Source organism: Lithobates pipiens, unplaced genomic scaffold, assembly GCF_037356315.1.
Source record: "Lithobates pipiens isolate NorthernLeopardFrog02 unplaced genomic scaffold, aLitPip1_a1.2 Scaffold_19, whole genome shotgun sequence".
NCBI classification, from domain to species: domain Eukaryota; kingdom Metazoa; phylum Chordata; class Amphibia; order Anura; family Ranidae; genus Lithobates; species Lithobates pipiens.
In genome coordinates, this window is record NW_027507764.1 from 71,592,513 (window position 1) to 71,607,756 (window position 15,244).

At 43.6% G+C, this 15,244-nt stretch overlaps 1 protein-coding gene across 2 annotated transcripts in view; it reads right to left on the reverse strand.

The window, feature by feature from the left end:
* Positions 1-1,084: 1,084 nt before the first annotated feature.
* The window catches only part of STEAP1 (STEAP family member 1), a 50,895-nt gene continuing 36,735 nt past the window's right edge, over positions 1,085-15,244 (reverse strand). For both annotated transcript variants that reach the window (XM_077490886.1, XM_077490887.1), the window contains exon 6: positions 1,085-1,374. In XM_077490886.1, the coding sequence (XP_077347012.1) occupies positions 1,117-1,374 (258 nt within the window). In that variant the 3' untranslated portion in view covers positions 1,085-1,116. The remainder of the gene's footprint in view (positions 1,375-15,244) is intronic.

The following is a 15,244-nucleotide window of genomic DNA, read 5'->3' on the forward strand; positions in this document are numbered from 1 at the left end:
GGGGTGGGTGGGGCAGATGAGCACCAGGGGGGGGGGGGAACAGTGATCTGAAGTGTGGAGCTGCAGGAATCGGGGTTAATCTGAGGCGTGAGAGTGCAGGATGTTAATTTCTCACTCGTTTACAGCATTTACTTTATAAAAAAATCCTTTTCCTGATTGAGAGTGTGAAGTTGAATTTGCTTTTTTTGTTATAAAATTGGCACACTCAATTTCTTTGAAAACATTTTTCAGCACACTGTGATATCTATGATATAGGATTAAATGGTCTGGTCCAGATGTGGTATTTTATATGCGGGTTATACGTATGATTCTCGATTCGTATATGATTTCTCTTATGCCCTGTACACACGGTCGGGCATTCCGACCACAAAATCCGTCTGATTTTTTCAGATGGATTTTGTCCGAAACTTGTGTTGCATACACACGGTCGAACAAAGTTGTCGGAAAACCCAATCGTTCTGAACGAGGTGACGTACAACATGTACGTCGGGACTATAAACGGGCCAGTAGCCAATAGCTTTCATCTCTTAGTTTATTCTGACCATGCGTGGCACTTTGTCCGATCGAAATTTATGCGATCGGATTTTGTTGTCGAAAAATTTTAGATCCTTCTCTCAAACTTTGTGCATTGGAAAATCCAACAGAAAAAGTCCGATAGAGCCCACACACGATCGGACTTTTTCCATCTGAATTTCCGACCGTGTGTACAGGGCATTACACATCTTATGTCAGTCATAGTCCGAGATATAGGAGCCGACAACTTAAAAATGTAATATTTTTGTTTTTTGACGCACAAGTATTGGTAGATTACTGTTTAAAATATTCTGTTCTTGCCTGAGAGTCTTACTGGTGACCTGGTGCTGATGTTTTGTATGTTTTATGGTTTGGTGTCGCCTGGTTGTCAGGCGGTCACTCTGTGCTATTGGTATGTTCATAGTGCAAATTCAATAAAAAAAAAATCTCAAAAAAAAAAATAAAAAATTGTGATTTGGTATTGCCTAATTCGTATATGTAAATTTTAAGTACAAGTTCACTTCATCGGTTATTAATAACTCCAAACCCATACAAATAAAGCTCCAACACGCAAGGCTATAAATACTGTATTTGTGGTCCATATTACATATGCGTGAGGACACAGTTCTTGTTCATCGGTTTATTAGTCTCCCAGCCACATCTGATCTTCTGGATCCTCTTGCTGAAACACGGCAGAAGAAAGATGGCTTTACAGAGAAGGACGAGGATGGGGAGGAACACCGCCAACATGAAGGAGGGGGGCGTGTACCAAATAAACTGGCCGACATCTGCCCATTTATTCCAAGCAAACACCAAGGTGTGCGCGGTGCTCAGTAACAATGCCACGTAGCCCATCTTGCTCTGTGAAGGTCAACAGAAAGAACAATAAGTACATATCAAAGTGAACAGGATGTATTAAAGGCCTAGTGACCCTATCGAGGGATCTCAAAGTATACTATGCACAGGATGTTTAGCCACTTCAGCCCCGGAAGATTATACCCCCTTCCTGACCAGAGCACTTTTTGCTATTCGGCACTGCGTCGCTTTTACTGACAATTGCGCGGTCGTGCAATGTTATACCCAAACAAAATGGACGTCCTTTTTTCCCACAAATAGAGCTTTCTTTTGGTCGTATTTGATCATCTCTGCGGTTTTTATTTTTTTGCGCTATAAACAAAAAAAAAAAGCAACAATTTTGAAAAAAAAAAAACAATTTTAATATTAATATTTAATAAAATATCCTCATTTCTTTTTATTTTATTTTTTTTTTACAGCAAATTTTTTTCTCAGTTTAGGCCGATATGTATTCTTCTACATATTTTTGGTAATAAAAATTGCAGTAAGCATATATTGATTGGTTTGCGCAAAAGTTATAGCATCTACAAAATAGGGGATAGATATTTTTTTATTATATTTTTTTTTTACTAGTAATGATGGCAATTTGTGATTTTTAATCGGGACTGCAAAATTATGGCAGACACATCGGACAATTTTGACAAATTTTTGGGGACATTGGCATTAATACAGCGATCGATACTATAAAAATGCATTGCAGTTTCATAGTTAGTAAGGTTGAATAAAGACACCAGTCCATCCTGAGTGAGTGTCTACAATTTTCCCTATCCCTGTACATTGCACACTCACGTCGGTCCCCATTCATATACTAGGGCCAATTTTGGACAGAGGCCAATTAACCTATCTGCATGTCTTTGGATTGTGGGAGGAAACCCACACAGGCACAGGGAGAACATGCAAACTCCAGGCAGGTAGTGTCGTGGTTGGGATTCGAACCAGCGAACCAGGGCTGATCAAGGGGTTAATTGGGTTCCCTAGTAGTGTGTGTTCTAACTGAAGGGGAAGGAGACTAACTAGGGGAGATGACAGATTGCTGTTCATACTTTGCACTCAGTCACTTCTCCCCTCAGAGAACCGGATTCTCGCTGTGTTACAAGCGATCGCGGGAGTCCGGCGGTCTTGCATCGGCTCCGGGCGCGTGCCCCTAGTGGCCCCTTTAAGGAGCGACGTAACATGACAGCAGTGTAACTACGGCGGCTGGTCGATAAGCGGTTAATTCGTCTTATTTGCAGTGTTGTAATCCAGCAACAAGGGGTTGCTACTATATCTACCCAATTAGTGAAGTGAAACTAAAGGCAAACACTTTTTTCATTTTGGATATAACCCATGTCAGTTTTTTTGGCCATCTGTGTCCCATTGAGGAGATTTCCCTTCACTTCCTGTCCCGTAATCAAAACTGAGTGAGAGAAAACCCTGTTGCCACCAGAATTAATGTTCCTGTAATTTCTCCAGTACGCTCGTTCTGGGGACAACCCAAAATTTGGGATTTTCTTTTGCTTTCAGGACAAATAGGGAGATTCACTCTCTCTAACAGGGGTGCATACAGCAATAAAAACTTGAAAAGTGTTTTTATTCCTCGCCACTCTCTCCAACACAGAGACCGGGGTCTCACCGAGAACCCTGGACCCCATACTAGCAATCGGGACGCGGAATTCCAGATTCCAGGTCACTTAATCAATGTGATAGCCTCTGATTTGTGTCCGATTGGCTATAATACTGATCAGTCACTGTAAAGCCCGCCCCCAGGTTTTCTCTCTCTGAATGGAGGAGAGAGATACAGTGCAACTCTCTCTCCCCTTGCAGAGAGGGGAAAAAAATACTACTGTGTAAAAAAATAAATAAATAAATAAATAATAAAAAAAAAAAACTTATATCAAGGTTTGATCTAGGTCAGTGCCAGGGTTTGGGCCAAGGTCAGTGTTTTTTTTTGGGCAGGATTTTTTTTTTTAATTAGTATCAGTGTCAGTGTGTATAATGCCCTGTACACACAGTTGGACTTTCTGACGACAAAATCAGTCAGATTTTTTCCAACGGATTTTGCCCCAAACTTGTCTAGCATACACACAGTTGTACAAAGTTGTCGGAAAATCTGATCATTCCGAACGCAGTGACTTAGAACACGTATGACGGGACTATAAACGGGCCAATAGCTTTCATCTTGTAATTTATTCTGAGCATGCATGGCCCTTTGTCTAAATTGTCTAAACACGATCGGAATTTAAACAATCGGATTGTGTTGTCGGAAAATGTTAGATCCAGCTCTCAAACTTTGTGTGTCGGAAATTCCAATGGAAGAAGTCAGATGGAGCCCACACACGATCGGATTTTCTGACAACACGATACGATTGCACATTTTCCATAGGAAAGGCCGACCGTGTGTACAGGGCATAAGTCTGGATTCACACCTATGCAGTGTTAGTGCATTTTGCAGATTTGCACTGCAGTCCATTCAACATTGTTTCCTATGGAACACGTTTTGTAGTGCAAATCTGCAAAATGCACAAAAAATGCATAGGTGTGAATCCAGCCTTAAGGCAGGAGGGAAAAAAAAAAAAAAAAAAAGCAAAATGCGCACAATTGTTTCTGGGCTGTATTACGTGTGCAAACAACAACTAACATAAACATACATGGTATCACTGACAGGAGCAGGAGAATATAATAGGAGTTATTATTTGGTGGAAGGTTATGTAAGTAGCAAGAAACATACAGCTACATTTAAAAAAAAAATTTTTTTTACCATTTTGACACAGTTTTTTTATTTTGTTTTTATTTTTAAAAGAAAATCAGGAGATAACCATTTACCACCAAATGAAAACCCAATTTGTTATGGAAAAAAACAAGGTATAATCCACCTGGATGCACAAAGCAGATGCGAGGATACGTACAGTTTTACCAACACATGTCAAAGTTGCCAAATTGTGCTTAGGCATTAACATTGGTTATCCCCTTAGGCGTGAAGGGATTAAATGTGGTGGCTGCATTCGTTTTTCTTTAAGGCCTTTTTACCTCTATTTTCATCAGGCGATCCAGCCAGTAACACACTTCCTGTCTAAAGCCTCATACACACGATAGGACTTTGTACAAACTTTCCCTTGGATTTTTGTACAAAGGGCGTCGGCCCTGAACTTGTGTTGCATACACACAGCAGGACTTTTTCAGCCAACTTTCACCAAATCATGTGGTTTTTCTGCTCTTTACCGCCACCTTTGGTCAACTTCTGTATTGTTGTCTGATCTTTTGCATTGGTTCTGAGCATGCCTGTTTGTACTTTGTACAAAAGTCCTATGGTTTTCTGTACACACGATCGGACTTTGCTCCATCGGACTTTTGTTGCCAGAAAGTTTGTCCATTCGCACAGCCAACAAAAGTCCGATGAAAACCAAAAAAGTTTGGATGTTGCTCCAAAACAGCTAATTTGCATGTTTGTTGTCAAAAAGTCTGATCGTGTGTATGGGCCTTTAGGCTGGATTCACACCTATGCAGTTTTAGTGCTTTTTACCTTTTGCAGATTTACACTACGGTCCATTTAACATTGTTTCCTAAGGAACATGTTCTGTAGTGCAAATCTGCAAAATGCAAAAAGCAGTGAAAATGCATAGGTGTGAATCAGGCCTTAGGGTGTCTCTACTCTAGGTGGAGGAGCAACGGAGCCACCCTTGAACAGCAGCATTGCCAATCTGGGGAGAGGGTAGTGTTAAAGCCTCATACACACGGATAGGACTTTGTACAAACTTTTCCGTGGACTTTTGTACAAAGGGCGTGGTCCACAAGTTTGTATTGCATACATACGGTCGGACTTTTTGACAACAAACACGAACGTAATGACGTCACAAAAGAGGACGTTCAATGACTCCAGCACCACCTTTGGTGAACTTCTGTATTGTAGTCTGATCTTTTGCATTGGTTCTGAGCATGCGTGTTTGTACCTTGTACAAAAGTCCGATGCTTTTGCATACACACGGTCGGACTTTGCTCCATCGGACTTTTGTTGCCAGAAAGTTTGTCCGTTCGCACAGCCAACAAAAGTCCGATGAAAACAGAAAAAGTTTGTCCGATGGAGCGTACACACAGTCGGATGTTGCTCCAAAACAGCTAATTTGCATGTTTGTTGTCAAAAAGTCCGACCATGTGTACGGGCCTTTAGACTAGCATATTTAGATGGACAAATTAAAGCAGTTACTTTAAAGCAGAGTTCCAGGCATTTTTTCAACTTTTCCTGAGCGCGTTCGTGATCACTTTCTATTTTCTACTTGGAAATTTTTTTTTTTTCCTGCAGTGTAATCTTTTATACATTCTGAATCCTCCGCTTCCACTATACTTCACTGTGGCGAGGCACGTCGTGTCTGCCCGCCCGCCCAAAGGCTCCTGGGATACGATGTGTAATCAATCCTAGGGGTCAATGCGCATCCGCCGCTTGCATCTTTGTACTTTATGCGCGAGATCAGGAGGTGCATGCCGGGTAGCCGGCAGTGCTGTATCCCAGGAGGAACGATGCCCACACTGAAGATGGCAGCGCACCCGCTGGGGACAGCAAAGCCAGTTTAAAAAATAAATACATTTAAAGAGGAAGTAAACCCTGATGGGTTTACTTCCTCTTTTTTTCCCTGCAAAGGTAAAGCATAATGGACTACTATGCATCGCATAGTAGCTCATTATGTGTCACTTACCTGACACAGGAGCCAGCGAAGTCGCCGCTGTCCCCTGTAGTCCGCCGCATCCATGTTGCTTGTGGCGTCTCGCAGCTCCGACGAATCACAGCGGCGCAACCGCGATGACGTCACTCCCGCGCATGCGCACGGGAGTCGCGTCTCGCAGCTCCGCCGCTGCCATACGGCGAAGCCGCGATGACGTCACTCCCGCGCATGCGCACGGGAGTCGACAAATTTGGCAAATCCATTCTTGGATTTGCCGCATTTAGTGCGCCTGCGCGCCGCTGTCTACGGCGCATGCGCCGTAGACAGCGGTGCCCATTTTCGGGCAAATATCTCCTAAACCATATAGGTTTAGGAGATATTGCTTGGACCTACAGGTAAGCCTTAATCTAGGCTTACCTATAGGTCCAAGTTGTTTGGAAGGGTTTACTTCCTCTTTAAAAAAAAAAATAAAATAAATAAAAAAAAAAAGGGGGGGGGGGGAGAAGGATTTAGAAAACCTACATTCCCTACTAATACTGTTTGGTATAGCATTAGGTGTAAACATCATGGTGTGCACTTTATTTGTCACGGTGTTGGAGCATACACAAGATTTGTTCACATATGATTATTATGGACATTGATAGTTTATTTTATGGTGCACTTTATTAATCAGATACACATTGTAAATTTTATATTTGATTTTTCAATTGTTTCCTTTGTGATAGAGATAAATATATATATGTATGTATGTACGTATGTATATGTAGCACTTACCCTCAAAAGGAGCTGCTGGTTTTTGTTGGGCTTACCGTTACCTCACCCAGGGCCGTCTTTAAGGCAGGGCAAAAGGGGCAGCTGCCCTGGGCCCTGTCATTGTTGTGGGGCCCAAAGCAGCTGCCTCATACTTGCCAACTATCTCAGTTTACATTCCCTTGTAGTTTTGGTCCTGCGCTGTGTCCCAATATCTCAGTGTGAAGTGCTGCTACTAATGCTGCCCAGCTCTGCCCTATTGTTGTGTACAGATGACTCGCCCACAGACCTGTGTTTACATGTAAATACTGGCATTTATATGTAAATATCAGTGACATGCATATGTAAATAGCTGAGGCCAACTGCATTGATATATAAATAAAGGCAGCATTCATAGGTATATCATGCCCCCCTGCAGTGAGGACAAGTTGTGCTGTAACCTATAGCAACCAGTGAGCAGTATTACTGTACAGCAATCTCTAGCAGCCAATCAACAAGCAGAAATGTGCTGTAACCTCTAGCAACTAATCAGTGAGCCTTAAGGAGTGCTGTAACCTCTAGCAACCAGTCAGTAAGCAGTAATGATATGCTGTAATCTCTGGAAACCAATCGCAATCGCTGCCTGATCTGATACAGTAAACTGATTTTAAGTCTAGCTGCTATTTATTGTATGTCTCAGAGAAGGTGGAGAGCGAAATTGCATGGGGGGAGGGGGGCCCTAAGAAAATTTTTGCCCAGGGTCCAATCAATATTAAAGATGGCCCTGACCTCACCTGTTCACTGCGTCCGTTTTAGGGGTCCCGTTGTAGAGTGGATTAAAGCAGTGGTCTTCAACCCTGTCCTCAAGGCCCACTAACAGGCCAGGTTTTATGTATTACCTTGGGGAGATGCAGACTAGCACTGAGCAGCAAATGCTATCACCTGTTTTGTATTTCAGTTATCTTGCAAACCTGGCCTGCTAGTGGGCTCTGAGGACAGGGTTGATGACCACTGGATTAAAGAACATTAGCTCCAACACTTATTCCTTTTGCCAAAGATTTATTTGAAAGAAACATGAAGTTTGCAATAGAGGGATAGAGGGTTAAGGGAAGTTCAGGTACCTTACAATTGTGGGTTAGAGGTATTTCCTTGATCCAGAGGACAAATGGTCTCCACAGACTGGATCTGGCAATTAGACATGTGCATTCGTTTTCGTCCGAATGCATTTTCGTCCGAATTTCAGCTATTTTCGTTTTGACAAACGATAACGAAAGCACAAAATCCGAAAAACGAAAGATCCGACATAAATAAATGCTTTATTTTCGTTTTCATTGTTACAACAGTTCGATATAGAATAGGAGATTCGACATGACTCTGACAACAATCTGTGTCTATAGAACCTGTGGTCGAATGTGCCTAACCTTACCTCTATTAGTCCAAGATTATATAGAGAAAATATTCGACAGAGAGAAAAGATTCTGCAAGTTACTGTCCTAAAAAGTGTTTGGGGACCCGGGTCCTGCCCCAGGGGACATGTATCAATGCAAAAAAAAAAGTTTTAAAACGGCCGTTTTTTCGGGAGCAGTGATTTTAATAATGATTAAAGTGAAACAATAAAAGTGTAATATTCCTTTAAATTTCGTAGGGGGGGGTTGTCTATAGTATGCCTGTGAAGGGGCGCATGTTTCCCGTGCTTAGAATTGTCCCTGCACAAAGTGTCATTTATGCAGGAAAAAAAGTCCTTTAAAATCACTCGCAGCTATTATGAATTGTCGGCTCCGTAATACAGAGAACACTCATTGAAAGTCATTGATAAAAAAATAAATAAATAAATAAAAAAGCGTGGGGGTCCCCCAAATTCAATTACCAGGCCCTTCAGGTCTGGTATGGATATTAAGGGGAACCCCGCGTCAAGTTTAAAAAAATTGACGTGGGGTTCCCCCTAAAAATCCATACCAGACCCTTTATCCGAGCACGCAACCTGGCAGGCCGCAGGAAAAGAGGGGGGGACGAGAGAGCGCCCCCCCCCCCCTCCTGAACCGTACCAGGCCACATGCCCTCAACATTGGGAGGATGCTTTGGGGGTCTGTGACCCCTCAAAGCACCTTGTCCCCATGTTGATGAGGACAAGGGCCTCATCCCCACAACCCTGGCCGGTGGTTGTGGAGGTCTGCGGGCGGGGGGCTTATCAGAATCTGGAAGCCCCCTTTAACAAGGGGACCCCCAGATCCCGCCCCCCCCTGTTTGAAATGGTAAGGGGGTACAAAAGTACCCCTACCATTTCACAAAGAAAGTGTAAAAAATGGTTAAATAAAACAAACACACTTTTGAAAAATTCCTTTATTAAAAATAAAAAAATTAAAAAAAGATTCCAGCGGCGGTAATCCACTCTTGCTATCCAGCGACGGACGGTCATCTCTCCAGCGATGGCTCATCTCATCCAGCGCAGCGAATCTATCCTTCTTCTGTCTCCGTGTAGGAGACACTGCAGGCATTCCGGCGGCTGACGTTTCTTATATACGGAGGGCGGGGCCACCCGTCACCTGACCCCGCCCCCCTCTGACGCAAGGGGAAACCCGGGGTTCCCTGTGACGTATGGGTGACCCCGCACCCCTCTGATGTAACACAGGCAGGTTTCCGTTACATCAGAGGGGGGCGGGGTCACCCATACGTCGAAGGGAACCCCGGGTTTCCCCTTGCGCCAGAGGGGGGCGGGGTCAGGTGACGGGTGGCCCCGCCCTCCGTATATAAGAAACGTCAGCCGCCGGAATCCTTGCAGTGTCTCCTCCACGGAGACAGAAGAAGGATGGATCGCTGTGCTGGATGAGATGAGACATCGCTGGAGAGATGACCGTCCGTCGCTGGATAGCAAGAGTGGATTACCGCCGCTGGAATCTTTTTTTAATTTTTTTATTTTTAATAAAGTGAATTTTTCCAAAGTGTGTTTGTTTTATTTAACCATTTTTTACACTTTCTTTGTGAAATGGTAGGGGTACTTTTGTACCCCCTTACCATTTCAAACAGGGGGGGGGGCCGGGATCTGGGGGTCCCCTTGTTAAAGGGGGCTTCCAGATTCTGATAAGCCCCCCGCCCGCAGACCTCCACAACCACCGGCCAGGGTTGTGGGGATGAGGCCCTTGTCCTCATCAACATGGGGACAAGGTACTTTGAGGGGTCACAGACCCCCAAAGCATCCTCCCAATGTTGAGGGCATGTGGCCTGGTACGGTTCAGGAGGGAGGGGGGGGCCGCTCTCTCGTCCCACCCTCTTTTCCTGCGGCCTGCCAGGTTGCGTGCTCGGATAAAGGGTCTGGTATGGATTTTTAGGGGGAACCCCACGTCAATTTTTTTAAATTTGACGCGGGGTTCCCCTTAATATCCATACCAGACCTGAAGGGTCTGGTTATGGATATTTAGGGGGAACCCCATGTCAAATTTTTTCTTAAATTTGAGGCAGGGTTCCCCTTAATATCCATACCAGACCTAAAGGGCCTGGTAATTGAATTTGGGGGACCCCCACGCTTTTTTTTAAATTTATTTATTTTTTTATCAATGACTTTCAATGAGTGTTCTCTGTATTACGGGAGCCAACAATTCATAATAGCTGCGAGTGATTTTAAAGGACTTTTTTTCCTGCATAAATGACACTTTGTGCAGGGACAATTCTAAGCACGGGAAACATGCGCCCCTTCACAGGCATACTATAGACAACCCCCCCCCTACGAAATTTAAAGGAATATTACACTTTTATTGTTTCACTTTAATCATTATTAAAATCACTGCTCCCGAAAAAAACGTCCGTTTTAAAACTTTTTTTTTGCATTTATACATGTCCCCTGGGGCAGGACCCGGGTCCCCAAACACTTTTTAGGACAGTAACTTGCAAATTAGCCTTTAAAATTAGCACTTTAGGTTTTGAACGTTGGAGTCCCATAGACTTTAATAGGGTTCTAAAGTATGCTATATACTAGCTCCGTCGAATCTTCTTTATACATTCGACAGACACCATAAGCCTTCAAAGACAGATTCGACCGTAATTCATGTGGATTTTCGGACGAATGCAATTTTTGAACGAAAAACGAAATAAATAAAAACGAATTTCGGGAGTAACTAAATAAATTAAGTTTTCAGACGAAAACGAAATTCCGAAACGAAATATTTTACTCTGCACATGTCTACTGGCAATCACCGGATAGGCCCCTCTCACTGACCTAGCAGATGGTGAGATGCTCGAACAAAGTCTCTGCCACAGACTTTAGCAATCTTGTTATGCAATCCTCTGCCACAAGAAGGCACAATAAGCTTCTGGTTGCAAAATTAAAGAATTTCCCCAGAGTACCAGATTCTTTCAGCCGACCCGGCGACACTGTGTGTTAGACAACCCAGGATGCAACCTCCAACTGAGACTCCAGGCTTCTCCATGAAGCACCAGCCTTACTTGCTCGGTTCTCCTCAGAAAAGTCCTCCCCTGGATTCTCCAGTTGCGTGGCTTCTCCCCGCAGGCAAAACAGCACAGGATCATCTCTGGACCAGTAGGCCCCAGAACCTCTGCGCCTACTCTTCAGTTGTGAAGCCTCAGGCCAGCCGGCCACGAGGCACTGATAAAAGCAGCACACACCTCAGACCAGGAGGGCCACAAGGTCAGGGAAAACGAACCCCAGAAAATGGCGTCGGTACCTTAAGTACCCTTACCCAGAATGCACAGCGGGTAGACCACTCCCACGGGCTGTTTCTGAGCAAAAGGGGTACCCAATACATTTAGCTTGTTGCATTTTCAACACTTACCAGTGGTGACAGCGACACCCACGGTCAAGTGGAAACTAGCACAACCCAGCCAAACTGGTACAGAAGCCAGAACTCTAGCATAATTAGTCTGAGCCAAACTGCAGCTTCAGACAAACTTAAATTTACAAGAATAATAACACAGCGGGTAAAATACCAGCATGCATGCATATATATATATATATATATATATATATATATATATATATATATATATATATATATATATATATATATATATATATATATATATATATATATATATATATACATATACATATATACATACATACATACATACATACATACATACATACATACATACATACATACACACACACACACACACACACACACACACACACACACACAATTTTTATTTTTTTTGCATTGTTATTAGTGTTTCACAAATTTTAGGTGCAGCATTAGTATATAATCAACTAATTGTTTTTTGTATTGTGGTGCTAAAACCCAACACTCTCCCCCCCAAAACATCACGGGGGAAGTTTAAAAAAAAATAAAATAAATAAAAAGCTGATACTCAGCTTTAACATATTTTTTTTTCCACTTTGGGATAAGGATTTAAAAAAAAATAAAAAAAATTATGACTAAAAGCTGATCATTGTAAGAAGCCCTGTCAGTGTTAAATGGTTTGTCTGAACACTCTAGAAAACTAATGCAACTATCATCTACTGTATAAGCAGTAACCACAATATGATTTTTTGATATTGCTTTGTTGGTTTGTATTTATCACATGCTGGTGGTATAATTTGTACTAAAACTTATTGCCACTGACACACAAAACCCTGAGCAATACATTGAGCACCAAGTTACCAGGTTCATACTCCTGGACCTTGTAGTTCTCCTTCCATCAGCAGCTAGTCTGGCAGTGCCCATTGCCTGCACAAGGCCAGTATACAGCCCTGTGTATACAAATCATTTCTCATTCTGACCGCCCGGCTTCAGTGCGCCCAATTTTTCATATTGTTTTAATTGCAGCAGCTGCTGACTCACTGGATTAGTAGAACAATTCCAACTGCTGTCAGAAGGGATTTCAACAGCTTTACAAAGTTTTGGCTCCGTCTGTGTTGATTTTCCCGAATTCTGATGATGTCACTAATATTCCGTGAAAAGCTCGGACAATTTCCCCAAATGAACATGAGTCTACCCAGTCTTCCCGTTATCATGGGCTGCGCTCCTTCAGTATTGGTTCTATTATTCATCAAAGACATAGGAGACAAAGTTCATTTTTACATGCCTCTAAAGTTTCCTAATGCCAGGCAAATAGCAAAATAAATACACAAATGAATAAATACGTGGGCTCTGTTTTCCTAGTCAAAAGATTTGTATTTGTCCATCCAGTACTGAAATTTACACAGTTCAGGCAAACAGCACAGTCATATCTGGCAGGGAAAGGGGTCTGATTTTTCTCTACTGCAGTTTCACTATTACTTAAAGCGGAATTCCAGAAATTCAGCTCCTTTGTAAAAAAGTGAAGGTACACTATGAGTTAAGTCCAAAGAGGTGCATGCCATCTCTATTTACATCTGACAGCTTTATTGCACCCCCAAAAGGATGGCTATATCAGTATTTCTGGGGGTCTGATGCTCATACTACAGGCATCTTCAACATTAGTGTCGGTGCAGCTGCTATGCCTGCTGATCCCTTCTTCCTGCCCAATCCAGAAGCCTTTTTATCAGTGGCTGTGCATTAAGGGCGCACGGGCGCTGCCCCCTCTCTCCCCCCCCCTCTAGCACCAATAGATAGATTCATGCATTGCATGAATCTATCTATGGCCGCTATCTATTGCGCCTGCATTACAGCGGCGGGGCGTGGGTTTGACTCACCTGATTAGAGCCATAGGCTCCAATAGGCGTAAAAAAAAAGTGACTTGTGAGCATCATGCTGGGCGCTCTCTAGTCACTCAGCTGTGTTAGAAAAGTGAATATTCGCTTTCCTAACACTAAAAAGCCTCTCCACCTATCAGGTGCTCAGATATGTTACCCGTCATCTGATTGGCTGAAATGACAGGTGCTGTGATTGGACGGCAGGCATCCAATCATAGCAGAGAATGGGTGGAGAGGACTGGAGAAGACATTGAGGAGCTGTCCCACCGAGACAGGTAAGTGCAGACGGCGGGGGGCACACTGGCAGCATTTGATATGGCACAGTGTCTGTTTGATGGGACACAGCAGCTGTGTTTGATGGGCACAGTGAGGCAGCCTTTGATGTTTTTTTTTCAGAATTTTTAAGTCTGTTCCCCCCCCAGATATTTTGAGCACCAGCCACCACTGCTTTGTACTGTGCAAACTAATTAAATTAATTAAAAGGTTTCTCTAAATGGGCAGCAGTGGGGAGGGGCAGGCATAGCTGCTCTGTGTGCCTCTCTCTATTCTCTCACAGCCCTGAGTATCAGTGTATGATCCAGCAGAGCCATAAACCTGTCAGATATAAATAGACATAGGGTCAGGAGATGTCATGTGCCTCCTTGGACTTAAAGTGTTTGTAAAGGCTGAAGGTTTTGTACCTTCATGGATTCTATGCATGAAGGTAAAAAAAAACGTCAGTGTCCAGCCCCCCCCCCCCCCCCCTCATACTTACCCGAGCCCGATATTCCTCCAGCGATGTGCAGGAGAACCTCGGCTCTCAGGGATCTCTCCCTCCGCATTGGCTAAGAAAGCAGCGGGAGCTGCTCAGTGGAAAACTATTACACAAAGTAGGTAGGGTTAACATGTTTTTTTTTTTTACTTTAACTCGTAGTGTACCTGGACATTTTACACAGTGGCCAAATTTCTGAAATTCAGCTTTAAGGCTGGGTTCACACTGTCGTACGGAGTGGCTCGCACCAAGGGGTCCGGTGCGTCCCCGTTTACCGTTTCAGGTCCGATATCAGTCCGAATTCGGACCAGAAGACACACAGGACTCCCGTGCAATTCGCTCCGCAGCTGTCCCAGAGTTGCGTGAACTGGCTCCATAGAGAGCCGGTTACAGTCTTCTGACATGCAAATTGGATGCAGAGAAATCCACATCCAATTTGCAATAATGTGAACCCAGCCTAAATGTCTTATTGACCAGATTTCAAGTTTGCATTTTGTAATTGGACAGTGAAAGCAACTCAAAAATAAACCCATCCTTCAGTAATTCACTTTACTCTCTTTGGCTCCTTGTAGTCCTTCTCCCTCCCACAGTCTGAAATTGCTGCATAAGGATCACAAGAGGCTGGTACCTGAAGGTCAATTTTGAGTGCTTGTATTGATTCCATGTTGAGTACCAATACATTTAACCACTTAAGGATCGCCCTAGATATACTGTGGCAGGGCGGTCCTCCTGCACAAAATCACGTACCTGTACATGATTTTGTGCACAGGGTATGGGGCGCATGCGCATCCCACTGGTGACCCGCTCTCGCTGTGATTGGCTCCTGCTGTGTCATCAGTGGGTTTGGCTGACATGGACAGCAGGACCCGCTGATCGTTGACAGGAGAGGCAGAGCGGCAGTCTGTAAACAAGGCAAACTGCCGTTCTGTCAGAGAGGAAGATGGAAATCTTGTGTTTCTGCTGAGCAGAAACGCATATCTCTGTCTTCCTCTAGTTAAGCCGTCCCCCACATAGTTAGAAAGCATTCCCTAGGAGCATGCTTAACCCTTACAGATCCCCTGATGTTAACCCCTTCCCAGTCAATGTCATTAGTACAGTGAGAGTGCTTTTTAGCAATGACCACTGTATTGGTGT